Genomic DNA, 19548 nt, shown 5'->3' with positions numbered 1-19548 from the left:
CTCAACCATCAACCTATTTCAATTTCTATTTGTAACAAACACCTAAAATAACTTCCTTTGTTTCACAAGAGTGTCTAATTCTATGAAGCAACAATTGTTTGCAGTCTTGTATCCAACACAAATCTGGTGGGTGGAGGAACCTGGTTGGCATTTTCTTCCAGAAAATACCACCTGATACCAAGATGCTGATGGGATTTGCTTCCAGCAATAAAACAACCCTAATGAAGGAAATAAGTTGTTGACTGTCCCAAATACTGCAAATATGGTGAAAAGTATGGTGAAAAGTATGGTGTAAGAAAAGGAACTAACCGAATTCGTCAGTATGAAAATATGATGCTATTTGTTTTCAGCCTGTCCCAATACAAACAAAATCTCTTGTGTTAAAATCTCAGAATTTGGTGTATTCCTTGCTATTCAAGCTACATATCTGAATTAATATAAAGTAATATTAGCATGGTACATTATTATAACCTAATACACCATACTAACATTATTTTGTACAGTGGTGTTTTTTTTTTTTGTCTCTCTCTCTCCCTTAACTGAAATGATCAGACTTGAGAGCAAAGCTGCTGTTGTCATTTCCATATATATATATATATATATATATATATATCAAAGAATATATATTCTTTCCCCCAGTGTTGTTTGAACCTCATCCAAGTACTCTGTGGATCTCAAAAACCTATAATAAGAAAACCCCATTATGTTTCCAACTTACCTGGGGCAGAAAATACATGCCAAGACAACATAAAGGCAGCTGTTTAAAAGATGTTGACCTTACAGATTCATTACAGCACGGGGGGATGTCAGTCCCCACACTCCGTTCTTATTTCACAGGGATTTTCTATGGTGCAAGGGGCCAACAAAATCAGCAGTGACTTTCTTAGGGGGGATTATACTAGGGACAATATTCTTACAGGCAGCATTCAAGGGGGATTAGAGATCTCAAAGAATGTCATGCAATGTAGAATACTGCTGCTCTACATAATTGAGAAGAGCAACCAATGTTAGTTTTTCTTTGCAACGTAGGGGTGTATGAGAAATTTCTTTCAGTATTTTTTTTTTAAACTAGGATTTACTCAGTTTGCATTTTCTGGAGCAAACACACACTCAGAAATAGGGATGGCAGAGAATTCCGCCACAGACTCCAATGAGGCTAGATTCTAAGAATCTATCTGCCCTGCTGGAGTCCGTGGTGGAATGGAAGACGCACCTCCACCACCCGGGGGAATCGATGAGGAACAGATCCTACCTGCTGCTGGCTGTCTGCTGCCATCCACTCCTGCCTGTTCCATCCACTGCTGCCTGTCTTCGGATGCAAATAGCATCTGGCGTAGTGGATGCCATTTTCATCCTTGCCTTTTACCATGATAGGCTATGTAAATCTTTACATAGCCTATCACGGCAAAAGGCAAGGATGCAAATGGCATCCACTATGCTGGATGCCATTTGTGTCTGAAGACTGGCCGGGGAGGATTCTGGGGGGAGGAACGGATCGCCTCCCCACCCCACAGACCCCTGGCGGACTCGGAGGTGAGTTCTGTACACCCTTACTCAGAAACAATCTGTAGAAGTCTGTACATTTTCATGCTAGAAGAAAAAAAAAAGTTCGCAATTTGATATGAACTCAGGTCAGAATGAGCTTTGAGGTGGAATTCGAATAATTCTGGCAAGCTCATGTTTTGCTGTTTTGCCGATCTCTATTGTAAAGTAAAGGAGGAGGAGTTTAAATGTATTACCCTCTGTTAACTAGTTTCAAACTTGACATCTTTGCTTGTCATCATAAAATACAGCACAACACAACAACAACAACAACAACAACAGCAACAACAACAACAATCACATGATAAGTCACCAAAGCCATGTTTTGAGGTTATCTAGGAGGGGAACATCATTCCAAGAAAGCATTAAAGGAAATCATTTAACAAGATGATGATCTCCCAAGAACTGTAAATGAAAAGTGGATGTCAACTCAAGTTTTTGTTTTTTGTTTTGTTTCATACATATTTTCTATGGTGCAAGTGGTTTAATTAATCAGTTTTGACTATATTTGGGAGAGGTTATACTAGGGACTGTGTTATTGCAGGAAGAATTCCAGGAGCAGCAGAGCTGAAATAATGTCATGCAATGTTGTATACTAAATGAAGGAAGGAAGGAATCCTTTATTTCCAGTCAACTGACCACCAGCAAAAGATACAAAAATGCATAACAATGAAAGATGTTGTTCCACATCATAAAATTAAGTCACAGTGCCATAGATTATCTAGCTAAAATAGAAATGTTCAAAATTTTAGCAAATCGCTCGGTAATTCATCTGTTGGATTCTTTGAGTAAGATTCGCATAAGAGATTGAGTAATTAGAAGTATCAGGGCATATCTGACCCCCTGATAGTAACAGCAATTGAACAAAGCATTTATTACAGATTCCACTTCAACATTGTTGCAAGGGCAACATCTTTACCTATGTTTAGGAATATTTTCCAGTGAAGAGTTTAGAGGGTAAAACATTAAGCCAGGCCAAAGAGTGCTTCTGCTTCTACATATAATTCAGGAGAGCAACAGTGTCCCATCAGAGATAATCATGGCTGTAAGAAATTGTCTAAGATGCTTCAGCTGTCCTTATTGGTTTATTACATGGTATGTATCTTTTACTGCAGTGTTATGGCAAAGAACTACCAGCATATCTTAGCCTTGGTGTTCGCTATAAAGGAGATAAATGAAAATCCCACAGTCTTACCTAATGTCACAATTGGGTTTCACATCTATGAGAGCTACTACAACCCACAGATAACTAAGATGGGCACCCTTGGTCTGCTTTCTACACTGCATAGATTCTACCCGAACTACAAGTGTGATGTGCAGAACAATTTGATAGCCATCATTGGGGGAATGTACCCTCTCATCTCTCTTGAGATTGCCACAATCTTGGAGAATTACAAGACTCCACAGGTAGGTTTGTAGACATGAGTAGGTATCTCCATTCCAAAATGGCAGAAATAACAGGCCTTTTGAAGCATTTATGCAAAGCTTTAGAGCTGTAGGCAGACAAGATAGGCAGTCACTATTTCTACAAGGCAAAATAAGTGACTGTTTAATTGGTATTTGGTCCCAAAGATGAGAGAGAACCCGAGGCAAAGAAATCAAGTGTTGACATTTGGCATTTCACCAATGTGACTCCCATAGCTGCCAGTTTCCTCTGGTATTTGACCACTGTGCCTCAGAGAGAAGAGACAGTTAGGCAGAAGCTGAGTCTTTGGCAGCAGTAGGCATTTGAGATTTGACCCCAGCACCCCACAGAGTGGGAGAGAGGCTGGTTTAGCTGATGTTTGTGCACTGCAACCCACTGAGTTACTGGAGAAGAGAGAAAGGGAGAGACTGACTCTGTAGCTGGCATTTGCCTGCAAGTCTCCATAGCTGGAGGAAGAGCCATGGCAGGCACAGTTTGGAAGACATTTGACTGTGGCAGTTCTCCTCTTCCCCATACGTGCAGGATTCAGAAGGCTGAGTATTGCTTGCAGTTCCCCCAGCACAAGAACCTAGAATCTCCTACATATTAGGAATGGTAACCAAGCATATTTCTTTAACAATCATTATGCAATCTCAACCTAATATTGTGTGAATTATTTCCCTCAATAAAGATCTTAATTGTGTTTTCATTTTTATTTTTATTTTCCTGTAGTGGTGTTTTTAGCCCTATCCCTAAGTCATAGGGACCAGATTACTGAGTTTCTTTCAACTATGGACTATTTTGGTGGCAGAAGTTAAAGATACTGTACCTGATCGAGTATTCCCTAATGCTGGGGTCTAATTAGGAACTTTAGTAAATACTGTGTAATAAGACAACTCCAGATGTTTTGGACTTCAGCACTCATCAGCCTTGTCAAGCATGGCAAATCATTAGGAATGCTGGGAGTTGTAGTCCAAAATATCTGGATCACAACATGTTGGGGAAGGCTGAAATATGTTTCTCTCACATATGGGTTTTAGAGCTACATTCCTCGACTGCTACAGCATCTGACACAGGTCTGTCAACTTTTTTTTTCCTGTGAGCATACTTTGTCGTTTGAAAAGCTGTCCTGGGTACCACCTTAAAATGCCTGCCATTGGCCTGACTAGCCACAAAGAACAAATAAAGGTCTTTTCCTTGTCCTTTGTGAGTACAAAGTGAGATCTGAGTCCCAACATACAGAAGAACTCCTTGGAGTGAAATTTTCTCTGAGCCAACAAACACCTATTCCTTCCTTTTTTTCCTGATCTCACTCTGCCATCCATTTCCCATTTTCCTTTTTCTCTCACACCCTGGATAACTACGTAGAAACTCTGACTTGGTTTGCACAACACCCTAATCCACACTTAATGATTGAGAGAGGGCTGTTTTTGAACCATAGGCTGTTCGTTGAACCATGAGTTAGAGTGTTGACTGAACCCAGCACATTTTCTGCAGAGTGACTTGTTAACCATGCAGTGTGGCATATTTTTCTTGAAAAAGCCACCTTGAGAACACATGGTTCATTTTTGGGTTGTTCAAGGTGGTTTAAAAGCCACATGGCATGGTTAACAAGCCACCCTGCAGAAGATGTCCTGGGTTCAGACAACAAACATCCCTCGGTTCAACAAGAACCCACTGAACCACTGAGTGTGGGCTAGCGTGTTGTGTGAACAATCTCTCTCTCTCTCTCTCTCTCTCTCTTTCTCTCTATCTGTCTCTGTTTCTCTCTGTCTCTCTCTCACATACACACACCAGATCACAACCCATACACATCTGTACATGCTCTCTCCCTTATGCTGGATCAGCACCCATACACATTCTCTCTCTCTCTCTCTCTCTCTCTCTCTCTCCTTCCCCCCCTCTCTCTCTCTCTTCCACACACATCACAGATGAACCCATCCATTCATTCACACACACACAGACACACAGAGGCACGGACCCCTTATCCCCAAAAGTCCTCTATCCCCATGGCTCTCTCCCCACGGCTCTCTCCCTGCATTCCTGGGAAATAAAGACGGCAGTGCCGAGAAGCCCTCATCTCACTTTGAGACATTCCCAGCTGCTTCAAAGATATTTTAAATCAATCCTTTCAATTAAATTTGGGCCTGCTTTGTGGGCACCACAGAAGCTGTCAGGCCACACACTGGTGCTCATAGGCAGCACAGTACCAACCCCCAACCAGTGGTGCAACTACCTAATTTTAAACCCTGGACTTAGTGTTCTTATGCATGGGAAGTTGTGTGTGTGTGTGTGTGTGTGTGTGTGTGTGGTGGTGGTGGTGGTGGTTGTTTTGACACCTATGATGGTTAATCAGCACACAGCTAACATATCTCTTCTTCCCTCCTCGCCATTCCATACTTCACAACTGGTTCTACATTTCTGGTATGTTAGAGCAAAGAAAACCAACACAAAACCCTATTTACCAGCCCTGACAAAAACAAGTATTCTGAGCCTGTGCAGTTTTGCATGTTACACTCATTTAACCATAGCACTATCACAGCATGGGTAACAATGGACTTTGCTTCTGCTACCCTGTTGCTAGACACATTTATTTGGGAATACGCTCCAGTTTGTTGTAAATTATTATTATTATTATTATTATTATTATTATTATTATTATTATTTTCAATGGAAAATTAGTAACATGAGCACCTGCCCTGTCGGCTGCCCCCCAATTCCAAAACTTTATAAAATAAGAAGAAAGGATGCTGTACAAGTAGCATTCCAGGTTGATGCCTGCCCGGGTTCGGATGCAGGGTCTGCTTCCCAGTGTCCCCATCACCTGCTGCTCTCTGAAGGGTCATTTGGGGGAGGGCTGGCACTTAGATGCCAAATCCAACCCTACCTCCACCACAGACCCCCAATCTAATCAGAACAAGCCCTGAAACACAAAAATCAATAGCATAAAACCTGAAATGCTAAGAATGCACAGTTCCTTCACATTCCATGATATAATGATGGTAGCCATATGTTGGGAAACTAAGCATAACTTGGAGCATTCCTAAATGTCTCTAAATGTCACTAAGTAAAAGTTATATTAGATCAATAATGTTCATAAGACATGGAAGAAACAGCTATGCTAGAAACTGTACAAAAATATTAAAACAAAAACATTTCCCTCCCATGGCTTCCATTCTTTATCCAAGATAGTCCCAAATGAGGCTCATCAATATATGGGGATTGTCCAGTTAATTGTCCATTCATAAAATACATCTACGTTCTATTTCAGCTCACTACTGGACCTTTTTCCCCAGCATGGGGTGACAAATCTCTATTCTGGTATTTATACCAGATGGTCCCAAACGATGCTCATCAGTACAGAGGGATTGTCCAGTTACTTGTGCATTTCAAATGGACATGGATTGGGGTCTTTACTACTGGTAGTATCCATGGAGAACAGCGTTTGCAGAAATTACTGCCAATGCTTTCACAGGGAGGCATCTGTGTTGCCTTTATAAAAAAATTCCAAGTCTTCAAAAAACAAAGAGAAAAGGAAAGGTTGCAGCATAATGAATGGGATGAAAATTCAGTTTTCATGGAAACCAAAGCCAATGTGTTTCTTGCTGATACGGCAAGTCCATCATTAATTAAAATAAGCTTGTTTCTTCAGAGAGCAGTGCTGGGTTCACCTATGAGTAAGGTGTGGATTATGACAACACACTGGGATTTCACAGAAAGCACCACTGCAGTGGGTCGTGATATACAATCCCTCCATGGCATGCTATCCTTTGCAGTTCACTCAAAGGAACCATTAGGATTCAGGCAATTTCTTCAGAGTGTAAATCCTTCCTGGGCCAAAGAAGATGGCTTCATCAAGGTATTCTGGGAGAAGACCTTCAATTGTTCATTGAAAAAAACCTTTGAGAGTGGAGTATTCAAGAAAGACTGCAGTGGAGAAGAGAAACTGGAGAGCCTTCCTGGAACTTTCTTTGAAATGGGTATGACCGGTCACAGCTATAATGTGTACAATGCAGCCCTTGCTGTGGCACATGCTCTACATTCCATGCATGTAACCACATCCAAACACAAATTACGGAGGTCTGGAAGAAAGCTGGAGCCCTGGAATGTGCTGGTCTGGCAGGTATTTTCAGTCAAAAGCAGTATGTTTATTGTTAAAGGAATCAAGACACATATAGTCTATATTACAATGCTATGGAGCTTTCAGCTCCACAATTAATCCTGTTAGGAATATGATTGACCTATGGTTAATTACTCTCCACATTTGGTATTGGGTGATGTGATAAAGAGGTGGAGGGTCTCTGTCCACCTTCGGGCTCGGTGGCTTTCCATCACCTTTTTACAAGAAACGTTTAAGGCAGGAGAATCAGAGAGAGAGAGGGAGGGAGGGAGGGAGAACTTTAACTCATTAATATGATGGTATGGATGTATGGATTCCCCACCATCCTTTCTAGTGGGGAATCTTCTGGGGGGAGGGAGGCAATCCGTTCCTCCCCCCAGAATCCTCGCAGAGCAGTTCCACTCCATGAGGATTCTGCAGAGCCAAGGGCTGCTTACCTGAATCAACCAGAGCCCTTCATCTCTGAGCTGATCACCATTTTTTTTAAAAAAAATTGCAATCGGCAGGATGTACCCATAGACTGATATGCAAAATAGAGCTGTGAATCTTGTGTATAAGGCTATGTGTCCATTTTTTTAAAGAATTGGCAATTGGCGAAGTGGTGAACAGCTCCAGGTGCAACAAGCAGCCATGCCGTCCCGCGCGGAATCCTCCAGGAGAGGAGGAAGTGGGGCTAATCCGCCGTGGATTCCTGAGGCTGGATTGCAAAGAAGCCAGCCTCATTTGAATCCATGGCGGATTTCTCTAACATCCCTACATGACGGTGCCCAATAAGGAGTGCTATTGATAAGCCATGCCAGAGGGGTTGCTATTGTTATAGCAAAACATGTGAGTTTAGGGGCAGATAAGATAAAAAGGGACTCAGAGGGACAATATTTATTTTGGGTGGGAAAAATAGGTAAACCCATCACATTAGCTGCAATATAGGCACCTAATGTGTACCAATATTCTTTTTTGGCCAAGGAAAGCTCAGTTTGCAGTGTGGGATCTGGTCATAGCAGGTGATTTGAATGTAGTAAGTGGTATGGATAGGAACAGGAAGCCCAGCTACCACTTGGAACACAGTCAGGGAGCAAAGACTTTGCTCCTTCCATTACAAAGTTTCTGTTCGATAGTTTCCTGGAAATGTTTAAATCTGGGAATTGGGGATTTCTCTTATTTTCCTTTCTCCAGTTTAGAGTGTATTCTGGTCCCTCCCTCATGGATCCCCAACCTCACTCATTCCAACATTCTCCCCAAAATATTGTCAGACCGTGCTGCAATTGAAACATACCTGTTACTAAATTCTTAAGGGCCATACTGCAAATATGACATTTAGATCTAGGTCTTCTGACCAAAAAACTTCCCACTTTAGCTGTCAAGGTGTCTGTTACAGGATATTTGAACTTAAATAATATACCCGGCTCAGCTCTAAAATAATCTGGGATGCCACGAAGGCTACAATTGGAGGGGTCTGCATCATTTAAAGTGCAAAATTAAAGAAACATATGGACCTGATTAAGTGGGACTTATTAAATGACATAGCAGCCATGGAATCAAAGCATACACAAAGTGGTCTGCAAAAGTATTAGGGACTTGCAAACAAAAACAAAAGAACTGGAAAGTTTAGATCCCACAGGCATTGCCAAATCCCTCTTATACCTAAAACAAAAATACTACTCCTTTGGTAACAAGCATTCAAAAATGCTGGCTAGAGGGCTTAAAATGAAACAAATGAAATCTAAAATATTTTCCATAAGTAGAAATAATGGCACCTTAAAATTTGATCATATGCAAATCAACTTCCTCTTTGCAGATTTTTTATGTTCAGCTACATCATACAACCTCCCCAAGTGTGGACCTTATAAATAAGTATTGGAAGAACAGTGGCATTGCTCCATTTAACAAAAGCCAACCAAAACTGTTGAACAGAGAGATATCACTAGAGGAGGTTGAGCAAGCCATCAAACATTTGAAATATAATAGAGATTCTGGTCCTCCTGGGACATTTGGAAGTGTGTATGTATGTGTATGTATGTATGTGTGTGTATGTGTGTATGTGTGTGTACGTGTGTGTGTGTATATATATATATATATATATATATATATATATATATATGATCTATTGATTCCTAGGGTTGCTCAGCTTTTTTCTAAGATCTGCCAGGGAGAAGATCCCCCAAAACCTGGAAGACATCTAGTTTAATAGTAATAAGCCAGCGTGGTGTAGTGGCAAGAGTGATGGACTGGGAGCTGGGAGATCCGGGTTCTAGTCCCCACTCAGCCATGGAAGCTCACTGGGTGACTTTGGGCCAGTCACAGACTCTCAGCCCAACCCACCTCACACGGCTGTTGTTGTGAGGATAAAATGGAGAGGAGGAGGATAATGTAAGCTGCCTTGGGTTCCTTGCAAGAGGAAAAAAGGCAGGGTATAAATGCAATCAATCAATCAATCAATCAATCAAAATCCGCTATCATGTCATGCAATGTTCAGCCCAATCATCAATATTTTATTAGCCATGCTTTGGGAACTCCAATTTGCAGAACTTCCTTCAGATACCTGGGAATTCATATCCCCAGAAAAATTAGCAAATTATTTAAAATAAATTATGGCTTTCTTATAGAAAAAACTATGACCAGGGACCTAAACAAATGGTGCAAAGTGAACCTGTCAATTTTAGGTTGAATTGCTGCAACTCAAATATCCGTGATTCCTTTCTTAAAATTATTGTTTCAGGCTTTCCCCATCCACCTCCAGCTAAAGATTTTAATATCTTGGCATCTAAGCTAATTCATTTGTTTTCAAGCCAAAGCACCTTGCCTGGCATTAACACTGTATTACAAAAAAACCCAGGCGGAGCGGAGGAGGTTGGGGACTCCCAGAACTAGTATGCTTTCCAATTGTGGCATCTCCACTTCACCATTATGAAGGCAAACAAACACTGGATATGTCTGGGAGAAGAACATGTGGGCTTTGCCTTTTCAATCCATACAAATGAAGGAGATAAACAATATTAAAAACCAAAGACCAAAACTATGTTCATGATCTGGAAAAAGGGGTAAGCTGTCTTGTCCCTGGTGTGGTCTCCTCTCACCCAGATAATCAGGATACAACTGTCATAACTAGGATTCCCGAACAGGAAAAGAAGGGATATTTTTGGGTGAGGGACTTTTATTCCCAGGATAAACTAAAATCAATAGAAGAGCTCCGAGCTGACTTAGGCATAGGATGGCTACACAAACTACAGCTATCTCACTTCCGCAAAGAGCCTCACATACAGACATATGCTCTTAGAACTTTTACAGGACTAGAATAAGCAATGTTAATGGTACAGAAGGGGGCAAGGGCATTATCATTATATGAAGGATCTAATGGAATGATTAAATGTAAAGACTTGCTATCATTCTTGTTAACTGCCACTCGCCAGACACTTACACAGTGGGAGGTGGGGGGACAAAAGACAATTTGGCAATATTGGGGAGGGGGAACCCTCAGGATTTACTTTTGATTCAAGGAAAGAGAGAACTGCTAGTGTTTCATGTCATGGAGGTCTCACGTGTGCAGTTGGAGAACCCTAGGACTAGTATGACTCAGCTAAACAGAGATTATGTAGCCAGCTCACATAGTAGTAGTAGTGGTAGTAGCACTAGTAGCAGTTTCAGTAGTATATCAATTGTGTCACCAAGTTTCTGGCAGCAATCCACTGTGCCCCAGTTGTTAGGGGATAGTTCTCAGTGTGTTTTCATTGTTATGTTATCTTTGGTTGTTGTTTTTCTGCCTTCTTGTTGTTTCCTAGATATATAAGAAAAATATTGTTCACAAATCCTAAAAAGAAACACTCCAGTCCATGTAGCCAAAGTAAAACCAGCAGCAAGAAAAGGCAGTGATCTAAAAGCACTAAAACACTTCTTAAAATGCCTGGGAAAATTAAAAAAAGGTTTTCACCTAGTTCTCAGAGGACCATAACATAGGCACCGGCAGAGCCTGTCTGGGAAGGGTGTTCCACAGACAGGGCGCCACCACTGGAAGGTCCCCCCTCTTTTTTGGCAGACATGCACCTTGCCTTATTTGGCAGGGGAAGCTGGAGGAGGGCTTAGTGTCCAGGTAGGCCTAATGCAGAATGTCAAGGGTCTGCTAACTTCCATTAATCTGCTGTCGAAACAGGGTAGCTTCAAGCTGTTTAAAAGACCCATCAGGTTGAAATCTGTGTGACTCATTATGAAATATGCTTAGAACTGGGCTGTTATTTTTTTTTGATATGTCTCAGTCTTCCTTTAACCAAAATGACTTTCCACAAATACCGGGTTAGGAACTGGGGCAGAAAACTTTTCTCAAGGGAAACGTTTTGCATCTGTCAAGCCGCAGAATGCTGAGGCAGGGATAGCGCTGCTCCCCAGCTGGCAGATTGTGGATGTTGTTGGGGACTTCCCAGCATCTGCCCAAGGGCCTGCCTGCCTGAGCTGGCTGTGGAGGTCTCACGTGTGCAGTTGGAGAACCCTGGGACTAGTACCCTGGTTGCCTTGGACATACACACTGAGATTGATTTAATTTAATCCTTGGGCTGGAGTGGGTGCCCAACTCAGTCCCGGATTCCGATGGCCTCCACCTCACTCCTGCCCCCAGACCATGCCCACTGAGCCTGCTGAGCCCCTGCCCACACTTGCACTCCCCCTTGTACAGCCGCCTCACCTATCCTGAGCTGTCCGCAAGCACCGGACGATGCCGTGGTGGCTCTTTTGCAATAGAGGTGTAAATGGGCCATTTCCCCAAATGCGGGAAACTCGGCTGCATAATTTGTGGTCTGTGCATAGATGGGGCCTTTACTTCTGCCATTTGTGCAATATTACATTTGTGGAAGTTCCCAAGTCTCCATTTTGTTTTCAAATGGCCACTGCGGGAATAATGGGTGCTTGCAGACAGCTCCGGATCGGTGCGGGCAGCTCAGCAAGCAGGTTGTGAATGGATCCAGCAGCCCCTCAAATAGGGGCAGAGGTGCAGCGGGGACCTGGAGGACCTGGACAGTCCATCCCTCCACTGGGGTAAAACATTCAGGAAGCAAGAGTGAGACATACCCAAAGTAATCTCAACATATCTACGCTAGGTACTTGTCAATGTAATTGTGAAAATAGTTTGCTTCGTATCTTTTCCTCTTTGAATGTAGCTCCATCCCTTTCTAAGGGGCATCTCATGCAACAACAGTGCAGGAGAGACAGTGCAGTTTGATGAAAATGGAGATGCTGTCACAGGATTTGATGTTACAAACTGGATAATTTTCCCAAATCAATCTTTTGTGAGAGTTGAAGTGGGAATGTTCAATCCACAAGCTCCTCCTGGAAAAAAGTTAGCAGTCCGTGATAAAAATATTGTGTGGCCTAGGACATTCAACCAGGTGAGACCGGAAAAAGCATGCAAAACGTAGCACAAATGGTCCATTTGTTTGTTTGTTTACAACTATTTTACATCACCTGTCATGTTCAGCATACATAGGTAGGAGGCAACAATAGAACCACAAAAGGAATTAAAGAGGCAGGGAGTGCCCCTTTAGTTGAGGTGAGTCACACACACACACACACGTTCCACCACTATAACCTCAAAATTGTATTGATTATGAAAATGACACCACTTGAGCTGATAACTAAAAACCTGGTTTCCATGTTCTACCTTATGCAGTCTACAATTGCACAAACATTCAAATAAATCTGTTAAGGCGGTCACTGGTACAGTTTGTTAAACAGTGCTTAAAACTGGCACATGTATTTATTTTTTTTCCTCCAGTTCCAGTGTGGCTTATCATTCTTTCCCATTTGGTGAAAACTCCTTTCCTCATGCTTGTTGAAGAGGTGTGTTTTCATTGGTTTGATGATGTTCTGAGCAGTAGCTTAAAAATATTAAGGTTTTCCTGTCCCATTATAACCCAGGGCAGCAAATGCTGGCAAAGTTATCTCATGCATGCTCAGTGTCATTCTGAAACTAGAATGCTGCAAGTACATCAGTGTTTTCAAAGGGTTTTGCAGAGGAAATCAATGGCATTCTGTGATCAGCGCTGATTTCTTCAGTTATGGGATGTGATCCCACAATGTCAGGCTACAAATTATACACAGACTGGGGCTCCAGTGAGGGAGGGGGTGCGTACATGGAGATTAAACCATTAACCACCCTCTCCTATTGTCTCAATGTGAACCAGTTCACTGTGACTCCATTTTTCATTGCCCAAAAGTTTTGTGCTTGCTTGCACAGTCTTTTTAGGGCATTTGTTCACAATTCTGAAGGATTAACTGGAAGCCAGACAGTATGTCTGTGCCCACATCCCTGTGCCTATATCAGCCTTGCAGGCTTGCACACAGTCAGGTGAATCAAGGAATAGGGCTTCAGATTCAGACAGAGTGCTTCTGTCTTCCATAACACCTCTACATAACCTTGTCCACACACCACCCACCTCAGTTTCTCTCTCTCTCTCTTTCTGTGTGTATGTGCGTCTTGGCCTCTGTCTCTAACACACGCACACACACACACACGCTTCTTGAACTGCTTGGCCAGTTCAGGCTTTCTTCAAGAATGTTCAAATATTTGTTCCCCCTGAGGATTGTCTCCTTGCTTGTAGTGCTGATGTATGTGTGCTGCCAAAAGTATATATGTATGATAAATGCAATGCGTGCCATGATCACTCTTGCAAATCATAGTTTGTTTCATGCAGGCATATGTTTGTTGGATTACAACAACAACAACAAAGCCAAAAGGAAGTCTCCCAATTTCCAGCCCAACAGGGATGGCTGTTTTGGCTCAATCCTAGCACATACATGCACCTAACACATATACTCACTGGCACAACAGAAAGGTAATTTACATATGGTAAGGAGTACCACAGACACAGTTCTGATGCTGGGGATACACAAACACATACAGTACTGAAAAAAAAAAAAGCATGAGGGCTGGGGGTGGTCTCCATAATCTATTACTGTTCGTTGGTGGTCACCAGGAAAATCCATCACCCTGCTGTGGGCTGTGATGGCCTACACCTTGCATTGGGACAAATAGACAGGTTCTGGATGCTGTTGGGGACTTCACAGCATGCTGCCCAATGGCCCACCTGGCTGGGCTAACAAAGGTAATTTCACATGTGGTGTTGGAGAACTCTAGGTGTCAGGAGCGCCCTAGCTGCCTCTTACAGTCCCCTCCAATCGCCAACTCAAGACTAGGGATGTCAGAGAATTCCGCCATGGATCTCGGTGAGGCCGAATGCCAGTGCATTCAGCCCCCGAAATCTGAGGCGGAACGAAGCCCCCCCCAATGGCGCCGCTATTTGCGTTCCCCTCACCCCCCACCATAATAGCCTACGTGAATATTTACGTAGGCTAAAATGGCTAAAAATAGGGAACACAAATGGCGGCCACCGTAGCCACTGCCATTTCCATACGCTGTTTTTTTTTTCTTTTTTTGGCTTGCCGTGATATGCTATGTAGATACTTACGTAGCCTTTCACGGCAGCTTCGCAGGATGCAAATGGCAGCCGCAACGGAGGCTGCCTTTGGCTTCCACAGCAGCCCTTCCGTGGCTGAAACTCCAGCTGCTGACAGCCCTGGCTGGCAGCTCCATGGAGCCACCATGAAGCGGAGCCAGCCCAGGGAGAATTCTGGGGGGAGGGATGGAGTGCCTCCCCCCACCGCGAATCCAAACTGCAAAAAGGTAAGTGACTTTCGTACATCCCTACTCAAGAAACAGATGACGAGGATTCTTTCCAAGGCTTTATTCCTTTATTACTTAATGACTCTTATAGATACTAGTCACTAGCGACTAAACAAGGAACTGCACTGGGGTAGATAGCAGAATAGCCTAAGCTCCAGGAAAGGCAGTTGGTGTCTGTTTGAAGGAGAAGTGTGGGAAGACTCTGAACTCTGGGCTATGGAGAGATCCTCCCTCTTACCCTTGGGTCCTTGGGACGCGACTGTTGTTTTAGGGCCAAACAAGCAGAGAGTCTCTTTTTGGTGCCCTCCATCTGTCCCTGCTCCCTGTGTCTGTGCTGAGCATCCGGCAAGCCCCCCTCCACTGCTCTCTTACTGCCAGGGTCACTATCTCTCTCAGGAATGCTGGCAGGAGGAATCTCTGCCAGCTGCTGTGCTTGTGAGAGATGAGCGAGCTCCTCTCCCACGCATTGCTGTTCTTCCTCAGAATCAGAACTGCTCTGGGGCTCTATGGGCTCAGTTTCCACCCTGACACTAGGACAATTATCTTGGTTGCCTTGAGCCCCTGCCCTCACTTGCACTCCCTCCATGCTCTCCAAGATGCCCTGACATATCCTGGACAGTCTGCAAGGACCGGTCATTCCCATGGTCACAATTTTGAGAAAACAAAACAAACCAGACCCATGACATGGGAGCTGAGGAGCCTCAGAGCACACTATTTTATCCCCAATGTGGTAGGAGATCAATATGATGCAAATGGAGGTGGTCATTGGGTGGTCAAGGGCAGTATGCTGATGAAACAAGCTTTCCTTGTTTTGATATTTCTTATCATACCACTTCCCCATTTTATTGTTTCTTTTTATTTGTTTATATTAACGCCATATTTTGATAGTCTTTGGATACTTTTGTATGTCACCTGCTTAGAAATTTTATTACCTCCAACACTCTACAAGTATTAATCTTCCCGATTTAGAATACCACATTTCTTTCTTTACACCCACAAGTGAAACCACAACTCTCAAAAAAGCTTTATCTTAGACCTAACCACTCTCTACCAATGTTTTTGATTAGGTGCTGCCCATTTCTCTGTGTAATGACAACTGCCATCCTGGTTACATCAGGAAAAAGAAGGAAGGGGAGCCATTTTGCTGTTATGATTGTGCCCCATGTCCTCAAGGGAAGATTTCTTATCAGAAGGGTAAATGTCATAGATCTGCACACGTATCAAGCATGCTACATATCATACAATATCATGCAAAACTGGTATAATGAAAGTTGGCATGGTCTTTGGTTTGGAAGGAGTAGGAACAGGTTACTGATCCTTGAACATCTGTGTCTCTGAACGTTTTATACACTTATTGATGAAAAGATGATAGACAGGTAGGCAGGCAGGAAGACATGTTCTATGCTGGTGTGGAACTTGAAAGGAGCAGGTCACTGGGGCCAGAATGACTAAAAGTCTTCCTGAATAGTCCTTGGTAAGTTTCCTGGCACACCTTTTGTAATGGAATTTAAAGAAAAAAATTCCCAGGAGGGCTTAGAGATAGTTCAAGAAGACAACTAATTCTTATGCACCCACTCCAACCAGGGGGATGGACAAGCTAGGTGTAAAAGGGAAACAAGACAGGACCTTTTGTGAGCCAAAAGATAGAGAATGACAGTGAGAGTGAACTTAGCTGTAAACTCTGGAAGTGTTTGGAATGTATTTCCCTCTCTGGAGATATGATGTGGGATAAGCAGGGTTGCTATGTAGGGATGGCACGGGTGCCTGATTCAGTCCATAAATACAGTCAGCCTGCTCCTACCCGCACCCCCGAGCCATGCTTGCCAAGCCCCTTCCCCCACTTGTCCCCTACCCACACTCTGCAAATCGCCTGCACTCACCCCGGCCACCTTGTCAAGCTTTGCAGCTCCATTTTCTGAGAAATAAAATGGCAATCGCGAAACAGAGCACTTACCTGGTGCCATTCGCGCTGCTTTGCAAATGGCGGCCACATCTGCGGCTGCCATTCGCTTCCCCATTTTTGCCGTGATAGGCTACGTATATTTGTGTCCCTGCAGAGGCCGTGATAGGCTATCTAAGTATTTATGTAGCCTATCACGGCAAAAAAAGGGAACTCAAATGGCGGCGGCTATATTTGCATTCCTGTTTTTTTGCCATGATAGGCTATGTAAACATTTACGTAGCCTATCATGATGAAAGACAGGGGCGAAAAGTGTGGCCATTTGCCATTTGCGTCCCTGCTTTTTGCCATGATAAGCTACGTAAATATGTACGTAGCCTATCATGGCAAAAAAGCAGGAATGCAAATGGCGGCCGCCGTAGCTGCCACCATTTGTGACTGCAGACTTCGCACGCCTGTGAATGCACCCTGCTGGCAGCTCTGCAGTGTTGCCGCAGAGCGGAGCTGGCCAGGTTAGGATTTCCCACCTCCCACCGCCCCACGAATCACCCCTTCGCACACTGCTAATAAATACAGATGAATGTGGGCAGGGTTGTCTGATTTAGGGATGGTGGAGAATTTCTGAGAATTTCTCCATGAATCTAGGTGAGGCCAAATGCCAACACATTCGGCCCCCGGAAATTGGCAGTGAAATTCTCCGCCCCCCCCCCCGGGATGGGACTTACCTCCTGCGAATGTCCTTCTCGGCGGCGGGTCCCGGCGGTGGTTCAGCAGCGGTTCGGCAGGGACAGCGGCCGGTCTTCCGACCGGCTGCCGCCGCCGCCATTACAAAATAAAGTAAAAAAACCCCAAACCCCCGTGATAGGCTACGTGATGATTAACATAGCCTATCACGGCTGACTTTGGAAATCTAGCCGTGATAGGCTACGTTAATCGTTACGTAGCCTATAACGGGGTGTTTTTTTTTTAACTTTTTGTTTCGCGGCCGGAGAGACGGGGCGCTTCTCCCCAGCCTGAATTTCAGCCGGGCAAGGCGGGACGCCTCCCCCCCCTCGCCTGAACTTCGGGGGGAGAAGCGAAGCACCTCCCCCCCACCGCGAAGCCAAGCTGCAAAAAGGTAAGTGACTTTCGTACATCCCTAATAAGGATATGATCTTTGAACCATGCTACACTTTTGCTTTAAGGCCCCTACTGTCTTCCTAGATTGCATCAGCTGTCTTTCTCTCATATAAAAAAAAATCTACTTTTTCCTTTTCAGATATGGATTCCTGCACTGAATGTTCAGGAGATCACTATTCAAACGTAGAGCAGAATCAATGCATTCCCAAGGTTATAAGCTATCTCTCCCATCAGGAACCTTTGGGGATTTTGTTGTCCTTATCCGCTGTTGCTTTTGCTGTGATCACAGCTTTGATACTTGGAAACTTCGTGAAGCACCAGGACACTCCCATAGTCAAAGCCAACAACCGGACCCTCACCTACATCCTCCTCATCTCTCTCCTTCTTTGCTTCCTCTGCTCCTTGCTGTTCATTGGAGAGCCAAAGAGGATGACCTGTCTTCTCCGGCAAACAGCTTTTGGCATCATCTTCTCAGTTGCCCTTTCTGCTCTTTTGGCAAAAACCATCACTGTGGTTCTGGCATTCATGGCAACCAATCCAGGATCCAGAATGAGGAAATGGGTAGGGAACAGGTTGGCCAATTTGATAGTCATGTCCTGCTCCTCTATTCAAACAGGCCTTTGCGTGAGTTGGCTAAGCACTTGTCCTTCATTCCCTGATATGGACATGCATTCACTGAATGGGGAAATTGTAGCAGAGTGCAATGAAGGCTCAGTCACCATGTTCTACACTGTCCTGGGCTACATGTGCTTTCTGGCCATTGTTACCTTCACAGTCGCTTTTCCAGCCAGAAAGTTGCCAGACAGTTTCAATGAGGCCAAATTTATCACTTTCAGCATGTTGGTCTTTTGCAGTGTTTGGCTCTCTTTTGTTCCAGCCTATCTGAGTACCAAAGGGAAATATCTGGTCGCCGTGGAGATCTTCTCTATCCTAACTTCCAGTGCCGGCTTACTGGCTTGCATATTTTTCCCCAAATGCTACATTATACTATTGAGACCTCACTTAAACATCAAAGAGCAAATAAAAAGAGCAAAATGAAGGAGAAAAGCATTGGAAGAATGTGAGAATCAACCTTCATTTTCCATAATGTATGAAGCATTAGTCTGTGTTGCATATGAAGGAAAAATATTGCCCCTACTTCTCAGCGAAACCTGGCCCATTGTATTGAGAAACAGGGAATCAGATTCCATTCTTATTAATCCATAAGTTCTACTGAGATCACTCTGGGTTGCTCCCTCATAACTGTCAGCGGAAGGACTTGGCTGGTGACTACACACCTGCTACACATTTATGCCACAGGCTACAGGGGGAGTGAGAGATACTTCCTCTGGCTAAATCCACATTCCATATGTTTTCAATGTTGCTTTGATAGAAGCCTTGTGCTTTCTCATGATAGCATTAAAAAAAAAACCCAACCTCCCTCTCTTACCAAATTTCTAGATGTAATTCCTCAGATGGTGGCAAAAAAACAAACAAAAAAAACCCCAACCAGACAACCTGGTGAATATTGTTCAGTTCATCAGTAATCATGTCCTAGATTTATCTCTCTCAATGATGATATTGATCTGTTTATGTCTTGCATGTTGTATATTTCATATGATTCAAACACACACACACACACACACACACACACTCCATGTTCTCTGCATCAATCTGTTTCACTTATTTTTTCAAGGCTTGAGTTTATCCGTTTCATTGACTTCTGAGTGTGTGATTCTAATTTCCCTGGTGTATGATTTAAATCCACTTTAGTGTTTCTTCTTGGATACACAAATAATGCTTTCCAGTGCCTTGTCTAA

The 19548-nt window shown here is 43.5% G+C and overlaps 1 protein-coding gene across 1 annotated transcript; it reads left to right on the top strand.

Annotated features, from left to right (window-relative positions):
- Positions 1–2661: 2661 nt before the first annotated feature.
- On the top strand, positions 2662–18787 carry LOC146341775 (vomeronasal type-2 receptor 26-like). Its single transcript, XM_084807668.1, has 4 exons — positions 2662–2949; positions 12209–12436; positions 15798–15924; positions 17889–18787. Exons 1-4 carry the CDS (start codon positions 2662–2664, stop codon positions 18785–18787), a joined length of 1542 nt encoding a protein of 513 aa, XP_084663794.1.
- Positions 18788–19548: the final 761 nt, after the last annotated feature.

Source organism: Heloderma suspectum, chromosome 6 (genome assembly GCF_057233095.1).
Source record: "Heloderma suspectum isolate Gila_16-S chromosome 6, 16-S_ref, whole genome shotgun sequence".
Taxonomy (NCBI): Eukaryota; Metazoa; Chordata; class Lepidosauria; order Squamata; family Helodermatidae; genus Heloderma; species Heloderma suspectum.
Note: the sequence above shows the minus strand (reverse complement) of the source record. Positions and strands in the feature narration are given on the sequence as shown.